Raw genomic sequence first — 16,780 nt, 5'->3', positions numbered from 1 at the left:
GGTGGATCTCTGAGTTTGAGGTCAGGGTGGTCTGCATAGTTCCCAATACAGCCAGGGCAACGTAATAAAGAGACCTTGTCTCAAAACAAAAAAACAAAACAATCAAAGGCAGCATTCAAAACGTGGATGGGGGGGCGGGGAAGCATCCAAATATGTCAGCCTCTCTGGGTCTCATTTTCCTCATTTGTAAGAGAAAACTAGTTTGCAAGAGAAATTCTAAACCCATGGTCTAGCCCCTTTCCTGCCTGGAAAAAAAAAAAGGTTATGCAAAGACACAGCGTCATGGGAAAATTAAAGCTAGGGAGCTTTTACAGAGGGTTCATGACACAGAAGTGCAGATTTGAGCTCCTTTCCCCAGCTAACTTTTGACATTTCAGCAGGCTGTCTTGCCCATCACCAAGAAGTGTTCCAAGAAAATTTGCTCGGTTCCACTTAGAACGGGCTGGAGACTCAGCCTGAGGTGCAAAGGAAGCGGACACTTTGGCCCAAACCACCACTTTAGAGTTAAGAAAGCCACAGCTACTCTGGGTCGCAATGCCAAACATCAAACTTTATTACATTTTTAGTTGTGTCCCTTTGTGATCTATTCAGAATCAAGTATTGGACAGACTAGCTCTAATTATGTCCTTGGGCTACTAAGGTTTCCCACCCCACCTGATCAACTGGCTTCTGTCTCCACCCTGGTACCAGCTGGAGGTGCTTGGATTATACAGAAAGCGGTAGCTGGCTCGGAGAGGGAGTTCTAGTCTAAAATCTCCCAGCAGGAGTTCAGAACGGACTGAACTTATTAGAAGGGAAGGTCTCCAGGTACCAGAGTGGGCTTCAGTGTTTCTCAGACCAGAGGGGGATCCCAAGGCACCTGCCCTGTCCCCACCCATCTCTTCCCCTAGACTCTTTCCCAGCCACACTCAGGATCCTACAAACCACCTCCCCTGCCGACCTCCGCCTCTCACCTTCTCCTGAGTGTCTAAGCAGAGAAAGTAGGAGGGCCCTCTTTAGAAGGCCCTGGGCACTCTGGGCCTGGATGGTAGGCAGAATGGGTGGCAGCCAGGGTGGATCCCATTCTTAGCCCCCCCATACTGAATGAACTTTGCTCACTGTCTCCCCCTAACCCCGATAAATAATCTATACATGTTACTGGAGGATGGGGTTGTAATAGGGAGACCTCGGGGCACAGATCTCTCCGAGATGCTAAGCCTAAAGAGTTCAGACAGGGTAAGTGGCCTCTGAGTCCTGGAGCTGGGGGCAAAGCATCCGGCTTTATTGGATCCAGGAGGGGGACAGCTCCAGCTACCTAGCCTAGAGCCCTGCGGCTGAGGTGGGACGGGAGCCTCTTCACCTTGAAGCTCCTGTGTTCACAGGCTCCCCACTCCCCCCACCACACACTCAAGTTTGGTGCGCGCTGTTCACTGTGGGTAAAGGGGAGGAGCTACAACTTCAGTCTAGTCCTTACCAAGGCCACCAAGGGCCAGAGTTGCAGGTAACTCCAGCACCCTTGGTTCTCACATAACACGGCCAGAGGCCCTCCCATCCCCAGGACGGAGAGGAAACTGGGCAGATTACTTGAGGGGAGAAGGGACCTGGGGCCCAGCCCGACAGAAAAGGGTGAGGAGCCCCAGGCCAGTGGAGAGGCAACTCTCAGTCTCGACTCCCCATCAGCTGGAGCACAAAGGTGAAGATGTAGACTATGTCTGTGTAGATCTGCAGGGCCCCTGTGATGTAGTCCTCCGGGCTGATGGTGTGCTTCCTGTTCCCCAGGACCAGCTGTGTGTCGTAAGCCAGGAACTGCAGGGAAATCAGACATGAGTGCCCAGGAGCTGAGCGTCCAGAGTCCATCCCTGGTCAGCAGGATGTCCTGAGAGCTGGGCTGTCCATGCTGCTTGCTAATGGAAGCGCTAAGGAGTAGTGTGATACATGGTCTCTGCCCTTGAGCAGTTTACTCCTCTATCAGAGAAGGCTGACACACCATTGTCACACACAGAGTGTGAACAAAAGACAGCAGGGATGCCAGAAACTTCTAGAGCCTCTAAATAGGGAAGAGAACAATTGTCCATGCCTCCTCCCCCCCCCCGCCCCCCACTTCCCAAGCTGCCTAAATTCCATCCCTACCCTCTCAGCTCCCTGTCCCAGAACAGGAAGCAGACTTACCAGGGTGAAGCAGATGGCCCCCAGAGCAGCGTAGACCATGTGGAGCCAGTAAATCTGTGGAGTAGCACAGCACAGCGTTAGGAAGCCAAGCCAAGCAGGAGGGAGGCAGACCCTCAGGACCCCGCTGACCCGGGGACTCCACAAGCAGAGCAGGGAAATCAAGGAAGCTACCCCTCCAGGGTCCCCCAGCCTGCCTCTAGATCCTGGGAGAAACTGATAATGTGACTTATTTGCCAGAGAGAGCAGAGACCGTGCCACAGTGTCCATATAAAACCAGTCACAACGCCTCTCATCCGAACTGAAAGCTAGTCAAAGTACAGGAGTGTCTGTTGGGGTCCTGAAAACAAGGCAGCTGAGCAGAGCGAGCTCAGGGCGGGCAGGCCCAGCGACCCACCTTAGGGACAGCTTAGAGAGGCCCCTCGGCAGCCTTGAGTCGCCTGCCACCCTGCTCGACACCGCAGCCAAGTGCCTGTGCACAGGCCAGGACCAGCTATGGCGGGGCAGGCAGCAGTACCTCTCACCCCGCCTTCCCCTTCGGCCCTGTGCCCTCCCCTCGGCTGACTGGAAGCAGGGAAGGCATCAGACCAGTGATCCCAGAGCCCCTCACATCCAGGACTGACTTGGTCCTTTAGCTCTGCCTCGCAGGACCCAGTCTCAGCTAACCTACCACTTCCTGTAGGAATTCAGCGGTGCTACCCAGGGCCCACGGGGCTGTGGCTTACCATCTGCCCGAGGGAAAAACCGGTTATACCCTAACCCTTTTTGGGTGGTGTTGTGTTGGTGCCGGCACTGGCCAATGGAGGGGTGTGGGAGCCAGAGCCCACCCCTGCTCTACAGGAAGTCCCTTGTAGCTGGCAGGACACTCACGTATCGGAATGCCAGCACAATGGTAGTGACAATCCCAGTCACCATCAGCACAATCCCCAGGACACAGAAGAGGCCTGTGCACGAGGTGAAGTCCACCTAGCAGAAAGGGAGAAGGAGGCACCTGTCAGGTGACTGCCATCCTCGGCACCCATCAGTGCTGCTCCCAGGGCCATGGCAGTGACCGTGACATGCTAAGGACACAGACGGAAAGCAGCTTGCCAGGTACAGACACGAAAGCAAGACATTAGGCTAGGGAAATCCCTGGGCTATAAGGTTCCGCCCCCTGCCCCCTGGGCCTGCCCAAGTGCCAGACCCAGAGGTGTGTATGTGCAAAAGGGCAGGGTGGCCACGGGGGAAGGGCCTTCCCCCTCCTCACCTTAGTCTGAAAGCAGAAGATGGTGACAGAAACGGATACCACAGCAGTGATGATCATTGCTATGATGACAGCTTTGGTTTGGTACATACTGGGGAGAGGGACAGAATCGAGCCATAAAGGTAGAGTTCTCTGGCCAGGATTGCGCTCACAGTCCATCCAACCCTTCACAACATTCCCAAGAGTATGGAGGAGTGTCCCTGGACATACCTGGAAATGGTACCTGTCATAAAGCCCAGAGCCAAAGTCTGAGGGAAGGAGAGAAACAAGCCAACGGTTAAGAACAGCCAGTGTCAGGCTCTGGGTTCCAGCCCCACCGTGGCCCTGCCAGAGCTGGGGACAGATGTAACTGTACTGGGAAGAACAGCCACAAAGAAAAGCAAGAGCAGGGCCAGGTAAGGTGAGGAGGTAACCGGGGACATCTTTCCACAAGGTGTCCCCCACTCTTCTCTGGGAGAGGCCTCCTTCCCCTTCTAGACTTACAAAGAGAGTCAGCAGGATGATGTTCCATGGGAACCGGCGTCTGAAGACAAAGAGAAAGAGACCCTGGTTAACCTGCCTTGGGCCCATCAATCTCAGCCGATCCTTCAGCAGAAGGAAGTTCCTGAGGAATAGGCCTTTCCCTTGGGAGGGTGCTCAAGTGTTTACACAAGGATAACTAACCGGGGATGGACTGCCTGTGGAACCAGCAAAGCCTGGACTTGTTAGAGCAATCACATGGCCTGTGTGTGTGACTGTGACAAAGTTCCTCAGCCTCTTTGAGTTCTTCCTGACAGGGATTCGTTACTTTCCATTACTTGTGCATGTGTACACATGCACCACAGGACACGTGGAGGTCAGAGGACAGCTTGTGGGAATCGGGTCTTTCCTTCCAGCATGTGGGTCTTGGGCCTCCAACTCTGATCATCAGGCATGGCGGACAGTGCCTGTACCTGTTGATCTGTCTCGCTGCCTCCTCGCTGTTAGTCTTTCTCGTTTGTTCCATGCTCGAAGGGCTGTTTATCTTGTATGTGTGATTCTTACATATCTCGTAAGGATGATGGCTAGCGAGGTAGATGTCACACACTACTCTGTAACCGCTGACCACGTCTTCCTCACACATACCCCTCGGGAGTCTCTCTCCACTGTACAGACCCCCCTTTTCCTCTCGAAACACTTTGTCCCGCGCCCGCTTCCGCCCTCCTCCTGTCTGGGTCTCCAGCACTCACCTGGGTCCCTGGCAGCAGGCAAGGGTCAGGTAGGTGACAAGGAAGACAGCACTGGGGGAGAGAGGGGACACAGCTGTGGGCCAGACCGCCCTGGGCCTGCTTCTAACTCCCTATGGGCAGCACTCAGCAGCCTAGGCTTCCTGACACGCTACTCTTTGTAGTAAGCAAGGGCAAGATTCTCTCATCCAGGGCACTGAGAAGCCTGGAACAGGGTTTGAACCAGAAGGAAGTGTAGGGTGATCACAGACACTGGACAGTACCATGAAATCCACACTCTGCCTCTCTGGTCCTGTTCTAGCATTCTGTGATGTTACCCCGTGCCCCTGCCACCTGGAGACTGGCACCAGCCTCTTAGAAGGCCTCTCTCCTAGGGCATATTAACCCCTGCTCTGAACAAAGCCGCTCAGCTGTCTCCTGCCCCCACCTCCCACCCCGCAGCAACACCATGCACTCACTAGGATACGTAGTACACAGCCACATTCTTCCTCACGAACTCACCAACTGGTTCCCTGGGAAACAGAAGATGCCAAGAGAGGGGTCAGACCATGGTTTGTCTGCCTCCAGCTGAGAGCCACCCCTCCCTGGACAGCCCGGCAGGTAACCCAGGCTGGGAAAAGGAGAGACTCACACAAAGGTGAAGATCGCAATGATGGCCACAGTGATGAACAGCTGGACGGAAATGATGGAATAGACCTAGAACAGACAGCCAAGGATACAGCTCACATCTCATACTAGCCTCTCCCTGGAGGATGGGTCAGTACCAAGGCCCCTGCCCCTACCCACCAACCCCACCCCCATCTTGTCTTGTTAGTGGTACAAGGGGTCTCTTTTTAGTTTGGAAGGCTCTGGCTGGGGAGAGGGCTCAGTGGTTAAGAGCATATATTGCTCATTGACCTGAGTTCAGTTCCCAGCAACCACATCAGGCAGCTCACAACTACCTGTAACTCTAGCTTCAGAGGATCTGATGCCCTCTTCTGGACTCCTTGGATACTGCGCACATGCACACACACACACACACACACACACACACACACACACACACACACACAGATACTGCACTCACATGCTCACACACATACAGACACAGATACTGCACTCACATGCACACACACACACACAGATACTGCACTCACATGCACACACACACACACACAGACACAGATACTGCACTCACATGCTCACACACATACAGACACAGATACTGCACTCACATGCACACACACACACACACACAGATACTGCACTCACATGCACATACACACACACACAAAATTAAAAAATAAAGATAAAGAATGACTGTAATTTTGGAAGACTACTTTTTGAGCCCTCAAAGATTCTTGCCTGACTACAGACTGGCCTAGAAATGACTCCACTGCTCCCTCCAGCTGTTTCTTGGCCCCTCTCTTCCTATCCAGCATCCAGCTTGTGTCAGTTTAGAGTTTACTGCTCTCTCGCTGCCCTGAGAGCGGTTCTCTGTGACAAGGGCTGAGAAAAGGCATGTGTGGTGGCTTAGACGCAGCATGTTCACTTCAGCTTCCAGATGCTTGCCGTCTAGCAGAACGGTGGGCAGGAAGAGCAGAAGCCAAGTAGACTTTCCCAGGTTGACTCTATCGTCCCCAAAGTCAAGGCAAAGGGGATCATAAAGAGGGGGGTCCCTCTGAGGATCAGAGGTACAGAACTACAAGGAGGTGGGCAACTAAGGCATTTACATGGGAATATGTACCATGCCTAGGCCTCCCCCAAGTCCCAGCCCATATCTCACCTTTCGGATGAAGGCATGGCGGACTTTCCGGTCATCCCATTCTCCAGGACCAAAGTTGTCACTCGCTGCTCTCTCCTCCCCACCATAGTCATGGCCTGGGACCAGACAGATCACATCAAACAAACTGGGGACCTAGGACAGGTAGCCTCCATCTCAAAGCACCCCGACCCTGTCTCAAGGTTAGATACCTCTGTCCAGAAGACACATTTCTCGCTCACATTCTCCTTTATCAAGCTAGAGTTCTTTCTCTGGGCACCCTCAGAGTGACCCCAACGGGCTTAGGTCAGAAAGAGCTGTCCTGTCACCAGGCATCTGCTGCGGCTCTGTGCCCAGCCCCCATCATTGGGGGTACGACAGTGGCATCACCGTCTAGGGAAGCAGCTGGCATCTAGGGAGTAGAACTGGCTGGCAGAGCAGTAGCCTTGGGGACAGAGGGCCAGAGAAAAGGAGGGGAGACGTGCTCAGACAGTGGGTACAGGAGGGCACGGTCTGTGGTCTCTAGCGGGCTTCACAATGCACGTGAACTGTCACCTGTGAGTGATATCTTAAGATCTGCCTCAGAACACGTGTCCAGATAGGAGCTGGCCACACCCTTACTGGCTCTGGGACACTGAGGCTACTGCAAGCCACCAACATTCCATGGATGCCTCTTTGAGAACTGCTTCCAAAATCTACCCAGAAGGAGTTGGGGTATAGCTCATAGGCAGAGCACATGCTTAGCATGTAATGACTTTGAGTTCAGTCTCCCATACCAAAAAGAAATGCAAAATCCACCCCCTGGAAAGGAGGCTTACTATATAGTCTAACCTCACCTTCACTGACAAACCATGACATTTTGACTGTTGGCAAAAATCAGACTGTAAATAAAGGATGGAGATGTGTCAGCCCTAGGATATTAAAAAAAAAATAAAAAGTGCTTAGGGTTCCTAAGGAACACATGGTGCCCACACAGTGGCAACAGCCTTGTCAGAACAGAAATGGTTCCTTAGACAACCACTTAGAAGCCATTAACTCACCCGGCCACCTTCTCCGGGTGTAAGTTCTGGTATATGTCTTATGGCCTCAGTCTCCATACTGAATACTTAGGTTAGCAAGGGGCTAGGGGGAGGAACAAGAGGCTAAGGGGAAGGTGGGACAGGAAGAGGAAAAGGAGATAGCAGGAGGAAGGAAATGCAAGGGTTCCTTGGGCCCCAAGTCTATCTACCTTGTCCCAGCCACCCTCCAGGACTCACCGTAGCTCATGGGCATTGGATGGATGGGCGGCATTGGCTGTGGGTAGCCAGCAGGGTGACCGTAACCAGGTTGGGGGTAGGCAGGGTAGGCCGGGTATCCACCTGGCAGGACCGATGGCTGCCCGTAGCCCCCAGGAGGTGGAGGGCCAGGGTACAGGGGGTTTCGGTCCTCATAGGGAGGTGGGGCAGTGGGATTGGACATAGCCACTCAAGGGCTGAGAGGAAACCCCAGCGGCTGGGACCTGCAATAGGAAACAAGCAAGCAGTCATGAGTTCTTGGCCGCTCACTCCACCCTTGCCCCTTACAGGCTGTGTCTCTAGATCACACATGCCACTCACTGCCCACAGGCCACCACCCACTGGGCCAGCCCCTGGCTTTTAGACTGTCTCACGGCAGCCTTTATCTGAGGCCTTCCCTTCCCAGCCCCGCTCCCTGGCCACAGCAGAGTAGGAGTCGGGAGTAGTCACTGCTGAGCAACAGACCAGACCAGAACGGCAGCCTGGGAACTCCCCATTCTCCCTTAAGTAAACCTTGCCGTGGTGGTTGGACAGCAGAACCAGGGAAGAAGCTGAATGGCCCCTGGCAGAGCTTCCTGGTGAGTCACAGGGCTGGCCAGCTGGGACCCTCTGGAAGGGTCAGCCCAGCCCCCATAGCAGCTGGCTGGAGCAGCAAGCTTGCGAGCCAGACACAGGGTGGAGCCAGGCTGGAAGCTGAGCAAGAAGGAAGGAAAACAATCCCACCACTATACCAGAACTGCCCCGAGGGAGGGGCGGGCCGGGCAGGAGACAGGACTTTCGGGTTCCCACCAGAGGCCCGTGGCAGCCTATGCCTGCTGCACCTTCACTGGCCTGGCCTCCGAGTAGATGTGGTCCCAGAACTCCCTGGAAAGGGGGTCTCTGGGCTCTTCCCTGCAGCGGTGGCAAGGTCAAGGAAAGCAAGCTGAGGAGGCACAGCACAGAGTGCCTCTGACAGGAGAGCCCTGCAGCTCGTGGGAGCTCCAGTCAGGCCGAGAGGCACTCCGGGTGCGGGGCTCACTTCAAGCATGAAGGCCCCCAACAGTGAAGTGGCTCCCACAGTCCCAGATGCACAGCTTAGGAGCACACCCTGAATGTGTGTGTCACAGTCACACTTTGGGGTCTTGGTATATGTCCTTCGCGTCAGGCTGTACCCTCTAGGCCTCCTCTGCCAAGTTCTTCACAGCCTGTGGGGCCTCTGAGATGGTGGAGACAAGGACACACAAGCTAAGGAAGGGCTGTACTTACTTCCCTCAGAGAACCACCCCTTCCTGTGCATACCCCGTGAGAGCTACCCCTGCCTTACAGACAAGACTCCCAAATCCAGGCCAGCAGCACCCTCAGAGCTGCTGCTGGAAGCTCGAGTCCTGGCTTCTCTTTTCAGGGCACCCAGTGCAGCTCAGAGATCAGACAGAGGACCCTCTCATCATCTCTCAGGACAACAGGACTTATTCACAAGGGAAAGTGGTCAGTATCGAGTAACAGGGCAGGTCTCTGAGCTGGCCACATGGAAGAAAGCTGTTCTTCATCTCCCCAGAGCAAGAATGTGTCAAGCCAGAGAGAAGAAAGCCCTTCTTGACAGTGAGGGTATGAGAAGTGAGCCAGGCAGGCAGGCAGGCAGGCATGAGAGGCGGGCAGTGAGCAGGGCAGGGCACCTGGGAAGATGGGTACCAATAGTGGAGAGTGAGTTTAAGACCCGGCCACTGGACCTGGTTTGGAGAGGCCTGAGGCTAAGGAAGGGCAGAATAATCACAAGGAAGCTAAAAGAAGCAGTTTTTCCTGCTCCACCCTCTGTACAAAAGGCTTCTTCCCCTAAACGCTACTCCCTCCCCTCCCAAGGTCCCCTTCTGACTCCACAGAAAGATGGCATCCCAGTGGACGGGAGAGGTCGAAGCAGGTTACCTTTGGTGGAGATGTACCTGTCATTTCACTACGGCCCTCATCTCAATGACCCTGGTCTGTCTGACACCCACCATTGGCGGGGTGATTCGGGCTGATGGCTAAACAGTCCCAGGAGGCACTGACAGGAAAGGCCCTGCTATCCCAACAGTGCCACCAAGCCATAATGTCACAATGACCTGGCCCTCCCTTCACAAGGCATACTGAAATGGGTGATTCAGTGATAGCTCTAGGAGCCGTCTATGACCCCGGGAAAGAGCAGACAGCTGCCCCTCCCACTTCCTGAGTGAGGGGCTGCAGTGATCTGGGGGTGAAGTGTGACTCACTGCCTGGGTTGGGGCTCCAGGGTCTAGAGTAGCTCAGCTGCTGACTCATGGGCCATCCTCCTGCCCTCCCTGGCCCTGCCCTGCCAAGCTGTGGTCAGAGGAATTTAACAGTGGACCTGCCTGATCCCAGTATAATTAATTGTCTGCGTCCTTAGCCACCTGCCCTTTTGAACCAGAGCTGTTGCTATGTATCAGTGTCCTCCCCTGGAAAATGGGTTCAGCAGCAGTGATGGTGCCTCCCCAGGAACTGTAAAAAGAAAAGAGCCGGACATGCTGAGCTCTGGAACAATGCCCAGCCTAACTGTGATTTCACTAACTCGTTACAGTAGCCCAGCAGGTGAGCATCATCATTACAGAGACTCGGAGGCTTAGGAGAGTGCAGGGTGGGCCAGGATACCTCACTGGGTATGATGCAGTCAAGGCTTGCCCCTCAAGGCCAACTCTGGTGACCTTCTGTCTGAGTCCCTCATTTGGGTAGTCTGTTCCCACCTCTCATCCATCTACCACAGCTCTGGTCTCAAATCCTCCGGCAGTGACAGCAGCAGGGCTTACACAGGAATGGGTGCCCAACCCTTCAGCCTCCCCACAGTGGGCTCCAGCCCCATTCATCAGCACAAGGGAGGAGACTCAAAATGTCAGAATCTAGAGGACCCCCACCCACTTACAACAAGCTGAGCCTAGGCCACACTGCAGTCCTGGCTGTCTGACCCTGGGGGCAGGGGAGTTTGCCAACCTCTGCCACATTCATGGCAAGGACAACACCTGTCAGACCAGCAGGAACCTCTGGAACCCAGAACCCCCGCCTTGGCGTCTATTTGGGCCCCAGCTCCTGCCTGGCCTCCATGAGGATCCTACCACCAAGCCTTCCACTAGGGCTGCGGTCTGGGCTAGCATCGCCCCAGGGGAAGTGGCCAGCCACTCTCCTAGCCAGGTCGAGGTCTGAGGACTAGAGAAAAACCAAAGACAAGGATAGAAAAGAGCGGAGGAGACTGAGCACAGATGTGGCCTGAAGCTACGAACTCGGGTCTTCTGGGCTTATCCAGTGCCTGTGAGGTCTTCAAGGCATCCCGGGGCTACAGAGAACTGTGAGCATTCTCCTAAGATCGGGAGGCATCCAGCTTCTCTGTGAGCAAACACCAGACTCTGTCCCACCCTGGCCTTCCATGTCTCAGCTTGTACCTCTCTCAGGTAATCCATCCAATCCCAGGAAAGTCCCAGAGCCTCTCCCTGGCTCAGTCATGGTGGCCGCAGGAGTGTGTATTGGGCCCAAACAGCAGGATTTGTTGGTGACCAAGGTTTTCAGTGTAGACTCTGGGGACGCTGTTCCCCACTGACCCCTGGGTTGTATGGGAGGGGGGCAACTTTGTACCTGGCCTGCTGAGGTTAGACTCTAGCTCTGACTCTCCTGGGCTGTATGAAATGTTAAGACTCTGGACTCTAGAGAAAGGCTGAGCTCCTGGGGTTACAGCAACAGGGTGTGTGTTGGAGGGAAGGACAGAACAGAGCAGCTGACTGGTCCAGGCAGCTTGCCCTCCCGACTGCCAGGAACCCATGCCCAGACCAGAATGGAAAGAATTGCTCAGCGAGCATCTCAGGAAGCCCCACCTCCACCCCCAGGTCTCCAGGCCTAGCTTCTTCCCTCTAATTCTTCTCAAGAAAACACCTCCCACCACAGCACAGAGCCACCAGGACACAGAAGTAAAGGAAGCAACCAAGAGCATCTAAGCCGGCCACCAGGCTGGATTCTGGGAAAAGGGAACCCAGAATCAACTTCACACTCTTAGGGTGGTCTGGCCTAAAGATTAAGAGGTGAAGTACAGGGGGTCCAAACATTGAAGTGTCAGCTGGGACCAGGAAACTTGAGAGCTCCCGCCCATGACAGGTCCTCCTGGCCAAGAATTTGGAACTTCTGGGCCACGTATGGGGCTTCCTGCCTGTAATTCTAGCAGAGGCAGGCTGATTTCTGTGAGTTCAAGGCCAATTTCTGTGAGTTCAAGGCCAGCCTGGTCTACATAGTTCCAGGCCAGCCAGGGAATGACAGTGAGCTGCTATCTCAGGGGGGAAACTTTTTTTTTTTTAAATAATTTAGAACCCAGCCTGGCCCAGTATCTGAGAACTCAGCAGGAGAGGCACAGGTGTCAGAACAAGCCACCCATCCCCAGTTCCCCCATGATGTCCTGTTCAACTGTCCCACCCATTACTTTCTTCCCAGGTTCCAGGCCACTCCGCAGGTCCCACCTACCCCTAGAGTCCCTCTCTCTGGAGCCACAGAAACAGAAGGCTGAGTCCTGGGAAGTATGGGAAGGCCTGGTCCTGCAGCCTGTCCGTCACCCTTATCTCCGAGGACAGACTTATGTCATGGGGTTGTAATCTCAGAGATCCCAGCTACGTCACCAGTCAGGGTGGCCTGGTACGCATATAAAAAAAGAGGGCCAGGTATAGTCTGGTTTCAAGGCTAGCCTGGTCTACAGGGCAGTTCCAGGACAGCCAGGGCTATCTAGTGAGACAACAGAACCAACAACAAAAAGAGGAAGCCATTAACAGGGCTGTTGCCATTTCTGACCGGAAGGCCCTACCTACCCCCTCTGTGTTTACCTCTCCTGTGCCCAGGTTAGGAGGGGAGTCAGCAGGAGAACAGGACTATTAAACAGGCCCCCCGTGGAGAATCAGAGGGGTGGGGAAGGAAGAGAGCCACCTAAGAGAGCAACTAAGCCAAATGTAACTAAGGTGCCTTTGATGCTCACAAAAGATCACTCTGCCAATAAAAATGCTAACTTTGAGAGCCGGGAATGGTGGCGCACACCTGTAAAGCCAGCATTCAGGAAGCTAAAGCAGGATTGCTTCAAGTTCAAAGTCAGCCTGCGCTACCCAGTGAGCACCAGGCCAGCCAGGGCTACAGATCAAGGCTCTATCTTTAAAAAAAAAAAAAAAAAAAGTTGAAATGGGTGGGGTTGGGGAGGGCGTTAGAATTTAAAGGCCCAGCCAGGCAGTGGTGGTACACATTTTTTAATCCCAGCACTTGGGAGGCAGAGGCAGACGGATCTCTGTGAGTTCAAGGCCAGCCTGGTCTACAAAGTTCCTGGACAGCCAGGGCTGTTATATAGAGAAACTGTCTGGAAAAAACAAAATAATAATAATAATAATAATAATAATAATAATAATAATAAAAGGCCCAAGGAAGGCAAACAGCAGAGATGGTTTAAACTTGATGTCTGATTTGGGGTGCTTTTACAACTGCTGGGGGAGACACCTGAGGCACCCTCACTGGTGGGGGCAGCACAGGGCTGAGGGGAGTTGGTAATCTGAGTGCACAGTGGATATGGATTCCTTTCCCATCTTTGCCAAGTCTCCAGTGTAGGAGCAGGGACCTAATTCCTATCCTTCCGTTGGCACTGATTCCAGTACATGAATTGGGTAGGTCACTCCCCACTTCCAGACTCTATTTTATATCTGTTAGATGGGTATATCCTGGGCTGAAAGGTGAAAATCCACTTCAGCCCTGCCAGTCTGATTCTGTACAAACAGGCTAACAGAACAGAAAGTTTCAGAGCAGAATGGCATAGCCCCGCCCCAGGAATCTACATACTGGGTGCCTCCAGTAATGGGTAAGACATATACAGAGGCAGAGGCATGTTCTAGCAAGAAGGGGCCATTCACTCCCTCTCTCCTAAGGTCTCCATAAGGCCCTCCACTCCACCTGTTTATCACACAGGGACCCAACCCTAAGAAAAACCCATCTCCCTTACCCATCTCTCAAAGCTCTATGCTCCCACCAGCCTGCTCCAGAGAACAGCTGCCTAAGAATGAGGCAGAAGGTTTAGGTGGCTCCCCAGGTAAAGGCATTTGCGGCCAAGCCTGACAACCTGAGTGGGATCGCTAGAACCCACGTGGTAAAGGAGAGGACCAAGTCCCGCAAGTTGTCCTCTGACCTGACCTGCACAGGCATGCACTCCCTTTCACACACAATCAGGTAAATAGGATTTTTAAAAGGAACCACACAAGAGCAGGGCATGGTGGTGTATACCTGTAATCCTAGCACTGGGGTGGTGGAAGCAGGAAGATGCCAAGTTCAAGACTAGGGCCACAAGATGAACCTGTGGGTAGGGGGACCAGTTCTCAGGCAATCAGCTGAGTGCTAGGATCTTCCAGAGGGCCCTCCCCTCCTCTTAGTTCCAGCTGCTCTTGGAACCTCCATGGTGGGACTTTTTGCATGGCATGGAGGAAATCTCTAGCCAACACAGAACCATCTCTAAATATCACCCTGTGTCACAGGCGGGGCACCAATCACCCTAGATAAGAAAGTCTTACCTTCCTCCCTAACCAATGCATTAAGTCCAGGGCAAGTAGAGGCCTGTGGACTTCTGCATCTTGTTCCTACTTCAAAACAAGTCCCCAAATCTCAGGCTAGGGCTGGAAGACCCTGTCAAGGTCAGCTCTTCTTCAGCATTCCCCAGAGAACTGAAGGCACTCTGAAGACAATGCCTGTCCCCTCACTGTGGCTTGTTGAGTTAAGGTCTCACTCTGGAGCCAAGCTGGCCTCAAGTCTGCAGCCTGGCTTGCAATCCTCCTGTCTTCTAAGCAGAACGAGGTCCCATGCCCCAGTGCTGTGAGTATTTCGTTTTGTGAGGCAGGGCCTTCCCCTGTAGCTTAGGCTGGTCTTGAACCTACCACTCAGCCTCTGGCATGAGAGGCATGCACACCACACATTCACTCCTGGTGCTTCTACTCTTTAAGCCCCTCTCCCAGGAGAGGTCTTGGGGTCAGGGGTGCTGTGCTGTAGATGGTTCCTAGCTGAGGCTCCCCCATGCTCAGGGAAGAGGCCGAGTCCAAATGCCTATTACCCAGCCGATGACATGAGCTTCTCCTGGTGCTCAACTAACCTGTCATTACCCCTCTGATCTGCCCAGTTTTACAAGAGCAGCCCTGAAGTCAGACAGGAAATCAGGGCCCTTAAAGCACTGGCCTCACTTCCCTTGAAACTATGAACCAAGACCAGGTCCCCACGCCAGGAGAGGTAAGGAGAACAAGTGAGTGAAATGGAGAGGAAGTGTGGGGGCCCCAAGAAGCACCTGCCTTGCCCTGCCACCACTGGCCAGGCCCAGGGCACCAGCTCTGAAACCAAAGCTCAGCACTGAGATAAATATTTCAGAGTCCCAGAGAACCAGACACCGACCGGACAGACCTTCCATGACAGCTCTCCCCACTTCTCCTGTGTTGAGGGTACTCAGGCTGACCCCCAAGCCTCGTGGATACCACGCACAGTCCACAGTGGAGTGAGTGGCAGGGAAGGAGTACCCAAAGGACAGGTCCTGGTGAAGAGTCCAGGCTCTACCTGGCAGACAGCCTTCCTTCCCTCTCGTGTTCTGGCTCATTCCCAGTCCTCCCTGACCCGCTTTCCCTTTTCCCATTTCCCTATTTTGTTTTTATTTTTACTCAGACCTAAAGAGGTCATGAGCGGCAGGCCTAACAGCTGTCACTTGTACTACACTCCAGCACTTAGACTCTGAGGCAGAAGTATTGCAGCAAGTTCAAAGCTACACTGGACTGAGTGAAATCGTCAGAAAAAAAAAAAAAAGTTCATGAGTTTGTGAAGGTACTTCCTGGGTGGCTCCCGAACCACAGAACAAGGGAGCAGAGACTGGGGAGCAGAACAGGTTATGGGTAGGAATGGGCTCTTCTCTAGACCTAAGGCTTGGCCCACTGGCTTCCACCCTAGTCACTGTGCTAGGGGCTCCCTCCTCCCACCCCACCCCCCACTTAGATCCTCGTCACCTGTCTGTGCCCAGCCTGGCGGCGCCAGGATACACAGGAGCAGCTCCAGGTGGGTACCAGGCTCCGGGCTGGCTCCCTCCCTTCCTCTTCCCAGCTGAGGACCATGATAGCCCCCATCTCACTCGCCGCACAGACACTCTGGGGCCCCGAAGTGGGGGGACACGCCCTGCGACAGACAGGCCTCTCAGCCACTGAGAGGGGCCCCCTGCAAGATGCTGGCCAGCTCTCGGGTGCGCAGCGCACGCTGCTGCGCCACATGCCCTGCCTGGGCGCCCAGGGAAAGCCAAACTCGGAACCACAGGACGAAAGAACCCCACTCTGGCCCCGGCTCACCACCGGAGCGGGCCGGCCGGCCGCGCGTGCCAGAAAAGTTTGAGCAGCCCGGCGCAGCGCCGCCCCAGTCCGCTCCCAGTCCCCGCCGGCCCCGGGTCCCCACCTCCGCCGGCCGCAGCCCCCGGACTTGCCTGCGCTGTTGGGGACCGTCGATCCGCCTGGGTCTGGGAGGCTGCGAGGACTGGGCTGGGCCGGGCTGCGCTAGGACTCCGTGCCCGCCCCGCCTCTCTCGGCCGCCCAGTGGGGAGGAGCCGCCCGGCCCCGGGCCGGAGAAAGCCCCGGGGTCCGCCCCAGACCCCGACCACCAGCCAGGTGTGGGTGGTTCACATTTACAGGAAGCAACGCCGGCTCGCGGACGTGGACAAAACCCAAACCCACTGCAAGAAAATAACTTCCCTCCACCAGTTTCAGACCCCACCCCAGCAGGAAGCACGGGTTGATGCGCCTGTGTATCAGCGCCTAGCGCTAGGGGCTTTAGAGCGATTTCTGTCGTCCTAAAAGTTGTGTTTATTGCTTTTTGCCGCTTTTGTTTGTTTGTTTGTCTGTGTTTGCTTTATTCTGGGGGAAAAGGACGATCTTGCTAAGTACCTCAGGCTGGCCTCCAGCGCTCTGTCACCCTGCCTCAGCCCGAGTGTTGCAATTACCCACCCTGGTTTCACTTAATGTATTATCGTGAAGAGAGAGTGGGTGTGGATGTGGGTGTGGGTGTTTGTTTGTTTCTGTCACTAAATGGTCTTCGGCACAGCTTTAGGGCCAGGGGCTTAGCTCACTGGTAGACCTCTGGCCTTCTCTGTGTGAGAGACCCAGCTGGGTTTCATTCCTAGCACAGCAAAAACAAAAAATAG

At 54.4% G+C, this 16,780-nt stretch overlaps 1 protein-coding gene across 5 annotated transcripts; it reads right to left on the bottom strand.

The window, feature by feature from the left end:
- Positions 1 to 529: 529 nt before the first annotated feature.
- Tmbim1 (transmembrane BAX inhibitor motif containing 1) lies at positions 530 to 16,186 on the bottom strand. Of its 5 annotated transcripts, none has more exons than XM_059278647.1 (13): positions 9,508 to 9,737; positions 8,627 to 8,803; positions 7,591 to 7,832; positions 6,359 to 6,453; positions 5,225 to 5,289; positions 5,052 to 5,105; positions 4,597 to 4,647; positions 3,872 to 3,911; positions 3,599 to 3,636; positions 3,392 to 3,479; positions 3,016 to 3,111; positions 2,149 to 2,202; positions 530 to 1,785 (listed from the first exon to the last, which is right to left on the bottom strand). In XM_059278647.1, exons 3-13 carry the CDS (start codon positions 7,790 to 7,792, stop codon positions 1,639 to 1,641), a joined length of 930 nt encoding a protein of 309 aa, XP_059134630.1. In that variant the 5' UTR covers positions 7,793 to 7,832; positions 8,627 to 8,803; positions 9,508 to 9,737; the 3' UTR covers positions 530 to 1,638. The 5 variants fall into 5 exon arrangements, with proteins under 5 accessions (XP_059134630.1, XP_059134629.1, XP_059134631.1 ...); XM_059278646.1 differs by having other exon boundaries at positions 8,340 to 8,803; positions 9,508 to 9,736; XM_059278648.1 differs by lacking the exons at positions 8,627 to 8,803; positions 9,508 to 9,737 and adding an exon at positions 16,067 to 16,186.
- Between the last annotated feature and the right edge of the window lie 594 nt (positions 16,187 to 16,780).

This window comes from Peromyscus eremicus, chromosome 13 (genome assembly GCF_949786415.1).
Source record: "Peromyscus eremicus chromosome 13, PerEre_H2_v1, whole genome shotgun sequence".
Classification (NCBI taxonomy): domain Eukaryota; kingdom Metazoa; phylum Chordata; class Mammalia; order Rodentia; family Cricetidae; genus Peromyscus; species Peromyscus eremicus.
Note: the sequence above shows the minus strand (reverse complement) of the source record. Positions and strands in the feature narration are given on the sequence as shown.

Bases quoted from the DNA above. Each gene is read 5' to 3' on its own strand.
- Tmbim1 (XM_059278648.1), bottom strand. From the start codon at position 7,792: ATGTCCAATCCCACTGCCCCACCTCCCTATGAGGACCGAAACCCCCTG. The intron at 5,290-6,358 runs GTGAGATATGGG...TGTCTGTTCTAG, and splicing joins GCCATGCCTTCATCCGAAAG to GTCTATTCCATCATTTCCGT. The intron at 2,203-3,015 runs GTGAGTGTCCTG...GCTACTCCACAG, and splicing joins TTGTGCTGGCATTCCGATAC to ATTTACTGGCTCCACATGGT.